The 18,465-nt window shown below is 35.4% G+C and overlaps 1 protein-coding gene across 1 annotated transcript in view; it reads left to right on the plus strand.

Moving 5' to 3' along the window:
• SGCZ (sarcoglycan zeta) overlaps positions 1–18,465 on the plus strand; it is a 459,487-nt gene that overhangs the window by 232,753 nt on the left and 208,269 nt on the right. The window contains exon 3 of the mRNA XM_059156376.1: positions 18,243–18,344. Within this exon, the coding sequence (XP_059012359.1) occupies positions 18,243–18,344 (102 nt within the window). The remainder of the gene's footprint in view (positions 1–18,242; positions 18,345–18,465) is intronic.

Here is an 18,465-nt window from a genome sequence, read left to right on the forward strand (position 1 = left end):
TATCATGCATATTTTCTGGCCACACTATGAAACTTGAAGTCAACCGTCAGAAAAAAAAATAGAAAGACCACAAATACATGGAGGTTAAAAATATCCTACTAAAGAATGAATGGGTCAACCATAAAATTGAGGAAAAAATAAAGAAATGCATGGAAGCAAATGAAAATATGACGGTCCAAAATCTTTGGGATGTAGCAAAAGTTGGCTTAAGAGGGAAGTATATAGCAGTATAGGCCTATTTCAAGAAGCAAGAAAAGTCTCAAATACACAACCAAATTTACACAAAAACTAGCCAGAAAAGGAACAGCAAATAAAGCCTAAAACCAGCAGAAAAAGGGAAACAATAAATATGGGAGCAGAAATAAATGATGTACTATATGTTGATTAACTGAACATAATACTAATAATAAAATTTTTAAAAAAGAAATAAGTGATATAGAAACAACAAAACAAAAAAACCCCAGTAGAATAGATGAATGAAACTAGGGGTTGGTTCTTTGAAAAAATAAATAAAATTGATAAACCCCTAGGCAGATTATGAAAAAGAAAAGAGAGGACTCAGACAAATAAAATCACAAGTGAAAAAAGAAAGATCAGAACCAATACCATAGGAAAATTATGAGAATATTATGAGAAATTATATATCAACAAATTGGATAATCTGGAAGAAATGCTTTAATTCCTAGAAACATAAACTACTAAAACTGAAACAGGAAGAAATAGAAAATTTGAACACATCCATAATTAGCAAAGAAATTGAATCAGTAATCAAAAAACTCCCAACAAACAAAAGGCCAGATGGCTTCCCAGGGGAATTCTACTTAACATTTAAAGAGTTAATACCTATTCTTCCCCAAATGTACCAAAAAAGTTGAAATGGAAGGAAAACTTCCAAACTCATTCTATGAAGCCAGCATTATCTTGATTCCAAAACCAGGCAATGACCCCATCATTGGATGCAAAAATTCTCAGTAGGATACCAGCAAATAAAATCCAACCATACTTTAAAAGAATTATTTACCACAATCAAGTGGGATTTATTCCTGATTTGCAGGTGTGGTTCAATATTCACAAATAATCAGTGTGATATAACACATTAATAAAAGAAAGGATACGAGACATATGATCTTCCCAATAGATTCAGAAAAGCATTTGAAAAAACATAGCATCCATTCTTGATGAAACCCTCAACAAAGTAGGGGTGGGGGAACATACCACAACATCATAAAGGCCATTTATGAAACAACCATAGCTCATATCATTTAGCTCTCAGAATAGAAGAAATAGGGAAAAACTAGAGCTTTTCTTCTGTGGTGAGGAATAAGACAGGGATATCCACTCTCACTGCTGTTATTTAACATTGGAAATCCTAGCCTCACCAATCAGAAAACAAGAAGAAATAAGAAGCATCCAAATCAGCAAGAAAGAAGTCAAACTTTCACTATTTGCAAACAATATGATACTCTATGTAGAAAACCCAAATGATTTTACCAAAAAATTGCTGGAATTGATACATGAATTTAGCAATGTTGTAGGATATAAAATCAATGTACAGAAATCTGCAACATTTCTATATACCAATAATGAAGCAACAGAAAGAGTAATCAAGGAATCAAACCCATTTACAACTGCACCAAAACATAGGAGACCTAGAATAAACCTAACCAAAGACATGAAAGGTCTGTACTCTGAAAGCTATAGAACACTATGAAAGAAATTGAAGATGACACAAAGAAATGGGAAACATTTCATGTTCATGGATTGGAAGAACAAATACTGTTAAAATGTTATGCTATCCAAAGCAATCAATACATTTAATGCAATCCTTTTCAAAATACCTCTGGCATTTTTCACAGCACTAGAACAGACAATCCTAAAATTTGTATGGAACCAGAAAAGACTCCAAATAGCTAATGCTATATCTTGAAGAAGAAAAGCAAAGCTGGAAACATCACAATTCTGGACTTCAAGCTATATTGCAAAGCTGTAATCATCAAGACAGTATATGGCACAAAAACAGACACATAGATCAATGGAAAAGAATAGAAAGCCCAAAATGGACCTACAGCTATATGGTCAACTTATCTTTGACAAACCAGGAAAGAATATCCAATGCACAAGGCAATCTCTTCAACAAATAGTGTTAGGAAAACCGGACAGCAACATACAGAAGAATGAAACTGGACCATTAAACCATTCACAAAAATAAATTCAAAATGGATTAAAGACCTAAATGTGAGACAGGAATCCATAAAATCCTAGAGGTGAACACAGGCAGCAATCTCCTTGACCTTACCTGGAGCATCATGTTGCTGAAGACAAGAAAAACAAAAGTAAAAATGAACTATTGGAACTTCACCAAGATAAAAAGCTTCTTCATAACAAAGGAAACAATGAACAAAACTAAAAGGCAACCTACAGAATAGGATAAGATATTTTCAAATGACATATCTCAAAGGGTTGGTAGCCCAAATATATAAAGAACTTATGAAAGTCAATGCTCAAAAAACAAATAATCCAGTGAGAAAATGCGCAGAAGACACGAATAGACGTTTTTCCACAGAAGACATCCAAGTGGCTAACAAAAACATTATAAGATGCTCAACATCACTCATTATAAGGGAAGCACAAATCAAAACTAGAATGAGATACTACCTCACCCCTTCAGAATGGCTAAAATAAACAACACGGGAAAAAAACAGGTGTTGGCAAGGATACAAAGAAAGGGGAATCCTTTTACGCTGTTGATGGGAATGCAAACTGGTGCAACCACTCTGGAAAACAGTATGGAGTTTCCTCAATAAGTTAAAAATAGAACTACCCTATGACAGAACAAATACATTACTAGGTATTTACCTAAAGGATACAAAAATACTAATTTGAATGGGCACATGCACCCCGATGTTTATAGCAGCATTATAAGCAAAACTAAATTATGGAAAGAGCCCAAATATCTATCGACTGGTGAAAGGATAAAAAAGTTGGGTAAATATACAATGGAATATTACTCTGCCATTAAGAAGAATGAAATCTTCCCATTTGCAATGATGTGGATGGAGCTAGATTATATTATGCTATGTGAAATACATCAGTCAGAGAAACACAAATGTGTCACTCATGTGGAATTTAAGAAACAAGACAGGGGTGCCTGGGTGGCTCAGTTTATTTACCAAACATCTGACTCGATTCCAGCTTGTGTCATGATACTGAGATTGTGAGATTAAGCCCCATGTCTGACTCCAGGCTCAGGGGGGAGTCTTCTTGAGAATCTTTCTCTCCCTGAACTACTCCCCACTCATGCATGTACTCTGTTTCTCTAAAATATCTAAAAAATATAAGTAAATAAAAGAAATGAGACAGATGAGCATAGGGGAAGGAGAAAAAAAAAATAGAAAGAGAAGGGTAGACCATATGAGACTATTAAGTACAGAGAACAAACTGAGAGTTGCTTGAGGGGAGGTAAGTGGGTAATGGGCTAAATGGGTGGTAAGTATTAAAGAGACTACTTTCTGTGATAAGTACTGGGTATTAAATGTAAGTGATGAATCACTAAATTCTATTCCTGACGTCAATATTACACTATATGTTAACTAACTGGAATTTAAATAAAAACCTGAAAAAAAATAGCTTTAGAAGCATCTTTTGCTCTATTTGTTCTTTGACTCTGGCTCCTGGCACAAAGTTCCTAATCTCTTGGAATTTCCTAAGTGATAGAAGTGTCTTTTGTCCTAATGTGGGGACTCTTGGGCTCCTGGAGGCTTCAGGATGGGGGCTTGTTATCAAAAAGACCAAGCCATGATTAGAAGCTTGCACCATTCAGCCCCATCCATCTCTCCAGAGAATAGAAGAGAGGATGGTTCTGAGTTAATCATTGATTATGCTTATATGATAAAGCCTCTATGAAAATCCCCAAAGTATAGAATTCAGAGAGCTCTGGATTGATGGACATTTGGAGGTGCTGGAATAGTGGTGCCTGCAGAGGGTATGGAGGATGTATGCCCCTTCCCACAAACCTGGCTGTGTGCATCTCTTCCATTTGGCTGTCCCGAGTTAGATCCTTTTTATAATAAGCCAGTAATCTAATAAGCAAAATGTTCCTGTGAGTTCTGTGAGCCGCTCTGGCAAATTATCTGACCTGAGGAGGTCACAGTAACTTTTCATTTAGCAGTTTGGTGAGAAACACAGGTAACAACTGGAATCAAAATTGTCATCTGAAATTGGGGAGGAGGCAATCCCGTGGGTCTAGACTCACTGGGGAATTTTTGTCCAGGTAAACAGTGTCAACATTGACTTAAATTATATACTGTCTTAAAGAATCATTTGGTGCCTGAAAAATCCACACATTTAGTGTCAGAAGTGTTATGCGTATAGAGTAAAGGAAAAGCACAGGAGTATTTTTTCCTACTCAGAAGACATAATACGTTCTTTCAGTAAATTCAGACCACAGGAGAGAGAGCCAGTAAACAATAAGTTATAATGCATTGCAATAAATACTTGAATAAAAGAACAGTTGTTATGGAAACAAAGAAAAAGGAACCAAATACATTGTGGGAATGTTTGCAAAATACAACTGTTGTTATTGGATCATAACTTACCAGAATATAGTTCAGAATATGAAAGGCATTTTCAGGTTCATTTTATCCTTGGACACTGATAAAAACAAGCTTCACTTTATAAGAGGATAAGAGCATCAGCAATTTAAAAGAGGATTTTAACTGGCTACTTTAATGATAATGGGCACATTTAGGAAACCGATATCATAGCATAGGCCGAAATGGGGGAAAAAAAAAATGAATCAAAACAATACCAGTGAGGATAAACAAAGAAGTTAGATAGAATTAACCATTCTGTAGCTGGTTTTACTTTGTTTTCATATTCCGGTGCAGAGGATTGAGATAGTCATGCCCATCAGCTTATGGAACATTACCATCTTTGATCCCTGCAAATGCTCTTGCTAACTGTTTATCATTTATCATTTATTGATTTATTTATTCTCTCACTTTTTAAATTTGTATCTCCATTTCCATTTCCATTTAAGCACTTGCCCTCTTTTTGTAGTCAATTATTCTGTTCTTTATGGTGACCATTTTATTCCTATGGTTCTGACAAATGGATTTCATCTGTGTTATACATACATGTTTAATTAATATAAATATTATTCTATTTCTTACTTTTTAATTCTTTACTGTTGCTAAGTGTACATCTAGTCATTTGCTGCACATTTCGTGATATTCCATGGTGTGCCTGCACTACATTTTACTTATCCACTATTGCAGGGATGGATGCTTAGATTTTATCCAAGTACCATTCCCCCCTGCCAAAAAAAAAGACCATATTTATACATGAAGACTCTACCTAGCTTTGTCCTCCAACATATTCATACAATATGGGAACTGATTCATTGTGTGGAAAAACAAAAATCTTTGACCGTAACTCTGAATTTGGTACTAAGAGCTAGAAAGAAGATGGCTAGTAGAATCACTACCTACCATAACTTCTTCACTAGTATTCCACCCAACATCATATTTTAACTCTTAAGAGTTTTATAAATGTATATATGTTTAAAATTTGGAAAACAAGTTCTAAATTTTGATTAATGTGCATATAGAGAAGAGATGTTCCTTCTCAGGCTTCCAGGTACATAGAAGCTAACTTAGATTTGTATCATTTGTCTGGACCTGCATAATTATACAAAAATTCCATTGTTTGTAATCAAATATTTTAAGAAAGTCTGTGATTATTGAATTACCATAGAGAAAGGCTTGAAGTGCAAACATTAGAGATGAGAAGACTTTTCTGGTGATGACAGTACATTGATAAAGCACTCTCTAAAGGAAAAAAATTATCATATGTTTGAGTTGTCAATATGAATATCTTTCCTACTGTCTTTCCACAGACAGCAATATTAATGTTCTGACTTCTGTAATATAGATTAAAGTTCATTTTTATTTTTATCATCAGTCTTGCCCTTGCCCTAAGACTTAGTTTTTAATTTAATTTTAATTTAAAAAGTATCATGGACTTATTGCATTTTGATAAAATGATTTCTCAATAATCAAATGTTAACATTACATCAAGGGAGCAGGATTGAACAGCGAGAGAAGTCAAAGTGTGATGTAGAAGAATGGCAGCCTTGATTAACCCCACAGGGAGCTCTGAAGCTAGAATAATCCTGAGAACTTTCCAGAGTGCGGATATGATAGCTGGGCCCTTAAATCTTCACACTGATCAGTCGATCATGGACATGATGACAAGACTGACAGCTAAAGATTTTCTGCCACTGATGGTCATGGAAGTGGGGAATGCTCTTCCCTGAATTAGGACCTGACTTCTGTGGGACTTGGTGGCTTACCTGGTAGAATGACTGAAATCTTCATTTCTCAGGGGTCTTACACTAGGGTGATTGCATTTGTTCATTTATCAAAATTTGGCAAGAGAGGTCTGTGGATTCTGGGTCAAAATATTGACTCATGACCAAAACTGGTTAAGAAGTCATGACCTGTTTATTGGGACAACTGCCTTCAGCCTGCTATTCATTCATCCTTGATTTGTGTTGGTACTACACACTTCAAGCCCTTGCTGCTTGAACATCATTTTTACTTCTTTGGCTATCCAGTTTATTGGCCATGTGCATAACATTCTGGAGTTGCAGCTTGGTTGCTCCTCCAACCTAGTCCCTCATTACCAAAACTGTGTTAACCTGTCTTCAGGCTACCATTTCACCTTAATTATCTCAGAGCCCTGTGACCTCCATTGTTGTCAGTGAATCTGATTGTATAATGGTATTTTCTACCATAAACCCTTACTTACAGAGGAGAGCTAGCAATGAACTTTGTCAATCTTGTATCCTTCTCAACAGTGATTTCCTATACCCTGGTAAATGGTGTATCTTGTGGGCTTTCCCATATATGGTATTTGATGGGTCTTCTGAACTTACTAACTGCTTTATGCAGTCCAGAACATTCAGTTCCCTGAGATGTTTAGTCCCTGCTTTCACTGCCATGAAAATCCAGGTTGCAGGTTGCTTGGCATGGGTCGTTGCGTTTTCCATACTTCTAGGAACCATCCTAGTAATGAGTTTGCATAATCTCTGAGGAGCCTTTCCGGATGTAATATTCTGTATCCCAAATTGAACTTTGTGTTCCGACCACATGATAAAACATACTTAGAAACTAATTGTCTGGGACGCCTGGGTGGCTCAGTTGGTTGGACGACTGCCTTCGGCTCAGGTCATGATCCCGGAGTCCTGGGATCGAGTCCCACATCGGGCTCCCAGCTGCATGGAGAGTCTGCTTCTCCCTCTGACCTTCTCCTCGTTCATGCTCTCTCCCTCACTGTCTCTCTCTCAAATAAATAAATAAAATCTTTAAAAAAAAAAATTAAAAAAAAAAAAAGAAACTAATTGTCTTCCTCTAGCTGATACATGCTGGCTGGTTGGATCTTGTCACTCTTTTGAAATTTCAAAATTTCTCCTTTATCAGTACCTTTCTCCTTATCAGTACCCCCCTTTTTAAATCCCATCTGGTTTATTTTTCAGGTAAACACTAGGATACAGATAGTGGCCAGGAGAGTGGGTGAAAGAAAATCCTGAGAGGGGCATATGTGGATTTGAGAAGACCTTCTACATGTGTCCAGCCAATCAGATGGGAAGTTCTGGCCCTAAATCAGGAATAATGGCCTACGACAAAGAGGCTCACAGGTTTCAGGGGCTTAGCACAATTCTAAAATATCTTACAGTTAAAGATTACCTAACTCTCCTCGCTTCTAGCAATTGGGGCAGTCAGTCTTTTCTCTAAAGACTATCTGTATAGTCCTTATGTAGTCCTATATATCCCACTTTGTGCCAGAGCAATGCCATAGTGAAGGCAAGTGTGTAGGGCTTGGTAACTGATCCATTATGAGGAGGACTACAGAGTCCAGGATGAGATACAGATTACTATTAAATAGGGATGATGATAATTCTTTGAGATAAAGAACACATCATAAGAAACAGTGCATGTTGGGGGATTATCACTTTTGTTTGGGATATGCTTGTTTGAGATACTTGTGATATTCCAGGAAACAGTAGGCAGTAAGTAGACAAATACCTCTGTCTAGAATTCAAAAGACATATTTGAGTTGTAAATATCTTTCTGTAAATATAAATCATGGAATCAGTGATGAGCAAAAAGATGTGGTACCTGCCTATGATAAGGTACAATCTGATAGCAGGTATAATTAAATACACAGGAAGAATGTGAACTCCTGCAAACTCTGATAAGGCCCTTGAAGAAACTATGTCTGGTGCTACAATTCACAAAGGAAACAGTTCCAAGCTTGTATGGGAAGATGCCATCTGTAAGGTATTTTTGAACTGCTCTACAAAGGATTAGACAGAGATAACCATTTGAAGAGGGAAGAGGGATGGAGAGAAGAAAAAAAATATATCCAAAGTTCCAGTGACAGAAACTTGACTTAAGTAAAAGAATTTTAGTCATGGAAGTGGATGTGGTCATCAAGAGTAAGTATGAACATATAGGGCAGAGAATCTATTGGAATGTATTTAATTGTTCTTTTGGAAAACTAGTATTGGTTTAAGAAGTGGGAAGAGAGACAGGAAGAGGGGATAGAGAAGGAAGGAGAGAAGAGGGAGAGAGAATTTGTGAGGTCATGACACTAAAGGAAGTATTGGAAAAAAAAAAACACAATCTGAGAAGGATAATTTATACATGTGGGCCTCAGGAACAAGAAACAAATATGTTTGCCAAGTAGAATTCACTTCTATTCTCTTTGGCCTCTCTTAGCCTAGGGATATTCTGCCTTTCTCTACGTACTGAAAGTACAGTCACAGTAAACTCCCACTTGTACATTCAGAGATTTTGTTTCATTGGTAGTGGTTCTTAATTCTGAGTTCAAAATATGCTAGTCAGAAGTATCTGATTGACACAGTTTGGGTTTAGTTATCGACTCTAGCTTGAATGATCTGCAGCAAGCACATCAGAGCCAGGTAGGGCTGGCAAAGGGGAAAGGAGGCAGTTCTCACAGGAAGGCTTCCTAGACAGGATGATGTCTGTCTGTGATGTGACAGACAGCAAACAAAACTTGGAAAGGATGCCACTTGGAACCGTAATAAAGTATGATATAATGTAGAAGAGTAAAAGCTTAGTAAATATTTCTCAGGTGGATAGTTAATAGTATTCATAATAGAACATACATAAAAGATGTGATGCTAGACTACATGTTGTAAACAAATATAATCCATCCTCAAAACTTGAGACTGAAATAGATGGAAACCTAGAGAGTACCCTTTAAGGAAGCTTAAAGGATCTTTTAAGATTTGGCTGAGAGATGACCCATTGCATTTCTGCTTGGGTGAGAAATGCATTTCTCAATGATGGTAAGGAGAATCTTCAGATATAAAAACCTAAGTGACATCTTTAGTTTAAGAGGCCAAATGTTACAGCTCTATAAATTCAGTGTTGTGCTTGCCAACTGCTGTGGGTTATTGCTGAGCAATCCAAAGTCAGACAACTCTCGCCAGCGGTCCCACTTTCTGGTGCCATAGAGAATATCAGCTTGCTCATCAGTGTCGTCACGGGATTTCTTTCCTGTCTCTAATGAGGATCACCTGATATCCCCTCAGTTCCAGGATAATAGGGTAGCTACAATTTTAAGTTTAATAAATTAATTTTCCATACTCCTCCTGTGAACTAACCTCTCCTAAATGCACACACATATGCCCACGTAACTCCATGCATGCACACATTACTTAGTTTTATAGGATGAGGGTAATAACAGAGGAAATCATGGGAGGAATATGAAATGGTGGATGTTCTATTTACCAAAAATATTGTTTTGAGATTTCCTCATCATACTTGAACAAATATCGGTAATTTGTTCCTAATACTTCATTTTCAAGATAAATTTTATAATCATTTGGAAACAGAGTTTTTCATGGTACCAGAACTTTTTTCAGAATACCATGATTCAGGGCTGAGCCAAAAGAGAAACATATGCTAGTAAATGAAGTCAGAGAAGGAAATTTTTAAAAATTAAAAAGATACGATTTAAGAAAGATGGAGAGATGCCAATTAGCTAAAATAATAATGAAAAATATTAGGACATCCTTATTGGAGTTTATAATAAAATAAATTAAGCTTCTATTTTCTGGGGTGCGTGGGTGGCTCAGCAGGTTAAGCCTCTGCCTTTGGCTCCGGTCATGATCTCAGGGTCCTGGGATCGAGCCCTGCATCAGGCTCTCTGCTGAGCAGGGAGCCTACTTCCTTTTCTCTCTGCCTGCCTCTGCCTACTTATGATCGCTCTCTCTCTGTCAAATAAATAAATAAAATCTTTAAAACAAACAAACAAACAAACAAACTTATATTTTCTGTATCTATTATTGCCTAGATTGATTAAAAGTAAGAAGACTAGGGGTGCCTGGGTGGCTCAGTCAGTTAAGTGCCTGACTCCTGGTTTCTGCTTAGGTCATGATCTCATGGGTGGTGAGATTGAGCCCTCCAAGGAATCGGTGCTCAATAGAGAGGCTGCTTGGAATTCTCTTCCTCAGCCCTTCTCCCTTCTCTCTCTCGCACTGTATCTCTAAAATTAATTAAGTAAGTAAGTAAGTAAGTAAGTAAGAGGACTAGACTTTGGGCTAACTTAAGATGCACTTAACTTCTCTCTATTTCTCTCTCTCATTGGTGTTTTCAGTGAAATGGGAACATGGTTGTTGTGATGTGCCATTGGCTCAGTGTTTGCTGAAGTGCTCTATGACCTATGCTATTACAGTTAACTCCATAGTGAAGGCAGATTTTAAAGATATTGTCTTGGGAGTTTGGAAGGAATTCTTAGATAAGACCTTACTATGAGGACTACCTAGGTAGGGTTACCATACCCTAAGATCTTATTCTCAATTTATAGGTCCAAATATGTGATTTTGTTCAAAGTGAAAAGTGATTTTTCTTTAAAGAAATAAGTTATGCTTATGGTAACTGGAAAATATTTGCAAAAAGACCTGTGCTCAGCATTACCTCCCTTTCACATTTCTTACAGATAATAAGAAATTACATCTGTGAGGCAGACCAGATTCCTAGCAGTGTTCAGCATATTTTCTCTAGTGTTTGGAAAGAGCTGGGAAGCCAAATTACAAACAGAGTTTAGTGGTGCTTTACATAGGCTCTCAATAAATATTTGCAGAGATGTGATAGCTTTTAACTCTTTAATCACTTCTATGCTTAACAATGCACCATTTTGTTGATAAATCTTCCTTCCAGTTTTATAAAATATAAAAAAAATAGACCAGTATATCATTTAGTGGTTTCCTAAATTTAGCTGAAAACAGAACTTTCTCTTTCACTGGGTTTATTATAATCCTAGTATTCTATTTATATTTTGGGGAAGACAGACATGTTAACAGTGAAACTGTAGGCTTTATGTCCTTGTTGCCATGATTAAAATATGGGTGTTCCTCTGTCACCCATTTACAGATGACAATCTTTAGGGAACATAACATTATTACTAATTCATTATTTATTATTTTCCTTAAGTCAAATGCCTGAGGTTCTTTCTAGTTGTTTCCATTTAGCACTGAGACAGACGATTTGTTTGTAGTAGCAGGCTGGGTTTTCCAATAGCGCTCTTCATTAGCAAGTGTCTGTCTTCTGCCACAATTGCTTCTCACATTCTCTTGGCTTAACCTTAATTTCAAGTTAAGGTGGTGCAATGCTGGTGCTTCCACGCACTTTTAAAGTTGCTTTATACATTAATATTACATTATTAGATTGAGCCACAACAGTAACTTTTCTTGGTAGTGATTCCAAGAGATATTCTATAGGAAAACATTTTTTTCAAGACATATTAGACATAAAATGCCTATGTGTTCTAAGTGTTCCTACTGTGATCTGTTCTCCATATAAATACAGCTATAATCTATTTCCCATTATTTTATGTAAATACATATATATATTAATATAAATATTTCTGGTCTTTTATGTATAGTCTTACTGGATTTATTGAACTCATCCAGTTTTTTTCTCCATTTACAGGGTGGTTGTGATCATATCTGCCATGTCAGATTAACACATTTTTGGTTTTTGTTTTATTTTGTTTCAGCATATTTTCATTCTGATGATTTTGTTAGTAAGGGATTACATATGTTAGATGAGGTTATTGATATGCAGATTGTTAGAAAAAGAAGGAAATGCTTGTCAAAGAATTTTGTTATCAGTAGAGGAAAATTTGGAAAATAAATTGAATTTCATTTTATTTTGTTTTTAAAAAATAATTCACATATTTAAAAGAACACCAATGAAAATAAGAGATACAAAATGCAATGTTTATTGTTGTATTCAAATATGAATACATTAAACCCTTTTCACAATGATGACTGTTATATATAAATTATGAAACTTTGAAAAACTATTGGCTATAAACAAAAGTAATAAATGTTCCAGATGATAAAAGATATGTTATTAACAACAATTTCTAAAGATGTTTCCAGGGTGCCTGGGTGGCTCCCGCATCGGGCTCTCTGCTCAGCAGGGAGCCTGCTTCCCTCTCTCTCTCTCTCTGTCTGCCTCTCTGCCTACTTGTGATCTCTGTCTGTCAAATAAATAAATAAAATCTTTAAAAAAAAAAAAAAGATGTTTCCATATAAGCTGAATTAGAGGTCACATTCCTAGGTCTGTCGATTCTTATCACTCTAGGGTTTATTTTCTAATAATAGACAGTACTAAGTACTAAGGCAGGCCAATTAAAATGAAAATATAATACAGGCTTATAGCAAGCAACACAGTAAAAACATACATATAAAACAGGCTGTCAACTTACATTTTGTTTGTTCTTTTTCTTGTGCTTAGGGGAAAAAATCTCATTATAAATTATAAATAACATCAGCTTAAAGCAGGTACGAAAAAGAAAATAAAAGAAAATTGTTTAGATATTTTAAAGAGGATTTCTTCTTTAATTAGGAGTTGGGAATTAAACAATTTTTAAAATTCATTTAGCATATAGAAGAGAATAAATAACAAAAGACACTTAAAAGTGGTTTGTAATTGTTTTTGAACAACCTAATACTTCCATCTCCTTGTATGGTTCTTTACCTTGTTAAAAGTATTTAATCCCCAAGGTCTCACAAATATTATCATACTAGGCTTCATTTGTCTCTAAATAGGCTCCTTAAGGTCATTTTTTCATGCAAATTGAAGTATAGAATGAATATCATTAGATAATCAAAGCCAGAAAAATACATGTTTTTATCTCCCTTTGTAATCAGTTTCTTTTGAAACAAAGAAAATAAATGCTAATAATTTGGAAGAAATTTATCTTTGGTTTTAACCAGAAAAATTATTTAAGGTCTATATTTAATTATCTTCTGGCTACTAACTCCTTTCAACTTTTGAAGACTTTTTAAAATATTTAATCAAGCACTTGGGGTGCCTGGGTGGCTCAGTTGGTTGAACATCCAACTCTTTATTTCAGTTCAGGTCATGATCTCAGGGTTATGGGATGGGCCTGCATCAGGCTTGGGCTCTGGGCCTGGAGCCTGCTGAAGATTCTATCTCTCCCTTTCTGTCTGTCCCCCCCCCACCACCAAATTCTCTCTCTTCCTCTGCCTCTCTGCCCTCTCAAAAAAATTAACGGAACACCAGATTTTATAATTGTTTAACAGTAGCTTCAATTTTTAAAAATTTTCTCAATTCTATGTCAACATGTTCATTACTTTGAAAGTTACATTTGCCTGTTAAGGCATAATTCAAATTCTGAGGGTAACCACCATCTAAACAGCTCTCCCGATACCGGACAGCTAAGCGTCCTAAAGAACTTTGTATAAGGACAGAGTGCACTAGGGTAAGATCACTGCAAAGTTATGATGTGGATTTTAAATTAAAATGACATGGCTATCAATATTCTTTGTTTACATTTATATCTATTATTTATTTTAATGTCTATTTCTCATAATATATTCCAAAAGTAATATTTCCCAACAAAGTATCTTCCACCTTGTCTAAAAAATCAAGTACATGAAAATTATAATAAAGACTGTTTGCAGTTTCTACAGATAAATTCCATGCATTTTGGTGATTATATGATTTTTATAAGGATTTTTCTTTTATTTTTATCATGTAAAGATCTAAATTCTACTGATCAATTGAATACTCAAGCATTCAGTATCTACATATCACAAAACCACTGTTGGAAAGACTATGCTAGAAGAAGGAGTAAGTACATACATGAATAAGATCATTTACTTATTAAGATGAGAAAAAAATGTCCACACAGTTAACTAATCAGAATATGATACACTTTTTGAAAAAAACACAAAGATAACAGTTAGGATATACAGAGTAGAGAGCTTCAAATCCAAGCTGTCTGGCTGCACATTCCCTTCTAAAATGACACCAGACTGTCAAGAGTAGGTTAGTGATTAGTGAGATTGCTAGGTGATGAATAATTGCATCATAACTCTAATGATGGTAAAGCTTGATGTAGGGTCTACTGAAGTTCAAAGATAATCTCTCTGAAAACAAACAATATGAATTTAATAATATTGTGAGATAAAAATTTAAGTTATTTTTAGTAAAATATTAATAATGGTTAAAGCTATTGAGTACTTCAACAAAAGTAAGGTATTGTGAGCTCATTATCTTCTCAAGCAATCCTTACAATAAATACATAAAGTTGTGTTTTTTCCAGTTTTTACTGGGGATAAATTTAAGGTGATAAAATTGTTTAAATTAAATAAAAAAACAAAGAAATTAGTCAAGTTCAAGCCTATGTAAGGTGGAGATGACGGAGCCAAGGTTGAGGCCTGAGCCATAGATATATTAAATTCTTTACTTTCTGGTGTTCTGGCAATGTCATCCTTAGGTGCAAAGCCAGAAGTTATTTTCTCCTTTTTAGGTGTTGAAAGGACCAGAATATAGTGAATCAGGAAAGTACAGTGACAGTAAGAATAAGATCACTTGCAAATGTTCCTGCAGAGGAGAAACCAGATTATTTCACTATCTCATAAATTATTAATGGTTTTGGTACATGCATATGAGGATCAGACTGATTATACTGACTATATTATGCATCTCTGTGTATTTTATAACTACATGTAGATAACATGTTAGAACTTGAATATTCATTTCTTAATTCAAAATAGGAGAAATAAAAGGAGGGACAAATGGTCATGGTAGAGTGAGGTTAGATTCTAAACACAATACTGCCCTAACCCTCCTGTATTTATAACAGGGGAAATCTATTCTTCTAGCTTAAATGGAATAGATTTATATGCCCCAAGTCATATATTTTATAGAAAATATAAAAGGAAAACTTTGAGTCTGAGATTCAAAACTTTCCAACATTAGATATGCATATGGCATAAGTAATATCACAGTTAACTTTGGATGGCCAGTTCTTTTATTTCTAACCATGCTATGAAGACATTTTTTAAGATTAATGTTGAACTGGGAATTATGTTTATGATAGAATTTATTTCTATTGTTCTCAGTTAGACCAACAGTTGCTTTAGGTGTTTCCATAGCAACTTCATGGGGAACATTTCAGAACACTTCCTTCCAGCAGGCATTTGAGAATATATATGGGCAGTCACTGTGTGAAATTTAGTCAAAAAAATCACTCAGGGACAAAATAATATTTTAATGTCATGTGTCACTTTGTATATTCTTTCTGAATTACAGGGATTTTGGTCTCCACTCTCTTTCTGCCCACTGCTCAGGCGTTCTTCAGGCTTCATGATGTCTGGAATTTTTCTTTTACCTTTAACATCTCAAAATCTGAAATTTTACTTTCTGATGATAAACCTATTATCAATATTTCTCATATTGAATTTGATTGTTAATCAATGATCAGTTGTCAGTCCCTAACCCTGTGCCATTTTTGCTGTCTAATATTGGTATTCTGGCTTTACTTGTCTCTACCCAATGAGAAAAATGATGGTTAGGCATTTGAGGACCATCATTTTTTGCTATGTCGGCATGCCACATTCTTATCATCTTCGGCCATTTCTGCTTAGCAAATCCTCAGTATTGAGTCTCTCCCTGTTAATTCTGCCAGTCTCTGTTCCTAGATAGGTATGGTGTTGCCATATGATACTAATTAGAACCAGCAAATGGGTGACTGTGTAGTTGCTGTCTAAATCAGAAACACTTTTCACTTTGAAAATGAAAGAGGATATTATAAAAGTGGTATAAACCAGCTCTGTCTCAGAGAAACTGGGGTGTGTCCTTCCAATGAAAGTAGACCTATTTTCTCATCAGAGTAAGTCTTCCATCACTTCATACATGAAATTCTTTTTATTATTTTTTTAATTTAGTCAGTTCCCTATCAGACATTTCCAGTGTGAACTCTAAGTTTGAGTCTCAAGAAATGAATCCCTTTATCCATCCCAAGTTTAATTCAACTGGAAGTAATTATTCTTTCCTTCCATTAGAGGATTGAGACCTTACCATGTCAAAAGATCTCTGAGTAGTCATTTTCCTTGTGTGATTTTTTTTTAAAAAAGTCCTTTAATTCTTACTCAAAGTTCTGTTCATTGTTATATTACTTCAGTGGCTTTCTTTTGGGGAGGAAGGTGGAGCCAGGTAGTAGAGTCGGGGGCCATCATAATTTCTTGGTTTTCTTCTTACACTCATCATAGCCTCCCGGGATGTATGAAATGCTTTTGGTCATTCTCTAAGAGTTTCTCTGTGGTTTTATAGACATCTTTCTGTGAAGGACTTGCTCCTTCATTATAGTAGATATAAGCGTGCCTTAAGCAATTGTCCCTCTCCAATCTTCTTTCTTGCATATGTGCTGGTTGATAGAGAAATATCTGAATTTTCATTGATATCTCAAAGTTAGGAAGTCCAAAGCTAAACTCATTTTGCCAGTGAGTGTACAAACTTCATTATTCCAATTTTAAAAAATCACTGCATTTCCTTATTGGGTCATAGTAACAAAACTGGGATTAATCATAAATGTCCCTGTTTTCAGCATCTCCAGATCAAATTAGTCACCTGGTCTTGCAGGCTGTTCTCCCACCACACATTTTTTTTTTAAGATTTTTATTTATTTATTTGACAGAGAGAGAGATCACAAGTAAGCAGAGAGGCAGGCAGAGAGAGAGGGGGTGGGGAAGCAGACTCCTTGCGGAGCAGAGAGCCGGATGTGGGACTTGATCCCAGGACCCTGAGATCATGCCCTGAGCCAAAGGCAGAGGCTTAACCCACTGAGCCACCCAGGTGCCCTACACCACCACATTCCTTACCGTTATTACCGGGTTGTGCCTTCTTACTGATATTCTGTCAGTTAGCCCCACATAGTGCTTCTACCAGATTAATCTTAAAGCTTAACTCTGATCATTTCAAGCCATTAGGCTATTCAAGAAATTTTTATGTTTCTTCTTCTTTTTGTATAAGAACAGACTCATTACCTTTGCATTCATGGCTTTCCTTTCACTGGCTTCAAAACATACTCCTAGTTGTTTTTTTCTCACAGTAGTCCATATATTAGTAAGATTGTATGTCATGCTATTTCTTAATGTTACAGAACATTCATTCTGTTTCTCCTATGGACAGCTCCCGTTGAAACACCATATTCTCATAGTTCATCTCTTCCATGAGAAATTGTTCACTCTTTCATCAAATTTGAAATCTTTCTTTAATTCCTATTAGCACTCTGTTCTTTTAAAATTTATTTTATTCAATCTCATAAATGTTATTTAAGTACTTGTTTTATCCTCCTTATAGGGTGTTGTTTTCTAAAGGAGAAGATATAAGCATTACTCATGGTTTGAATACAGGAACACCAAGCTTATTTACACTAGCCAATTATTAAGTATTGTTGAAATTGTGCAAATGTGACTATTTGACTACTGTAGAAATATGTGATAACTGTAATATAAAAATATTGTTAATACTCTCTGCAAGCAAAATCGTTTCTAATAGATAGAAAGAATAATTATACCCCCAAATAGTTAAACTGGCTGATGCATGAAAAAAGTCCAGGATTTTTTTTCATAGATAAATCCTAATCTTTGATAGAGCTAAGAATAGATATCCGGTCCTTAATATACCTTTTTCCTGTTCACTTTAAACAGAGCCCTCTATATGCATGCAAACTGCTGCAGTCATTCATGAAGTAGATTCAGACTTTCATTTTCCTTAAATCATCACTGATTTGAGCTTACTGTTTTCTCAGTTTAGCCCTAAGAAAATTATGGCCAGTTATTCATTCTCTAATTAACCTAAAAGTGAACTGTATTTCATTGCTTGTAGGATGGTATGGGAAATCTGAGAGTCACCAAGAAGGGAATCCGACTTGAAGGTATATCTGAGTTTCTACTTCCATTGTATGTGAAAGAAATTCATTCCCGAAAGGTATGTGATACTGGCTTTGGCTTACTGTAAAAGGTAATTTAGAGGTTATGTTTTAGCTTGAAATAGGAGGCTAAAACCCCCTTATCTCTTCAGTATGCATTCAGTTTCCTTAAGCTAAAGA

This window comes from Mustela lutreola, chromosome 18 (assembly GCF_030435805.1).
Source record: "Mustela lutreola isolate mMusLut2 chromosome 18, mMusLut2.pri, whole genome shotgun sequence".
NCBI classification, from domain to species: domain Eukaryota; kingdom Metazoa; phylum Chordata; class Mammalia; order Carnivora; family Mustelidae; genus Mustela; species Mustela lutreola.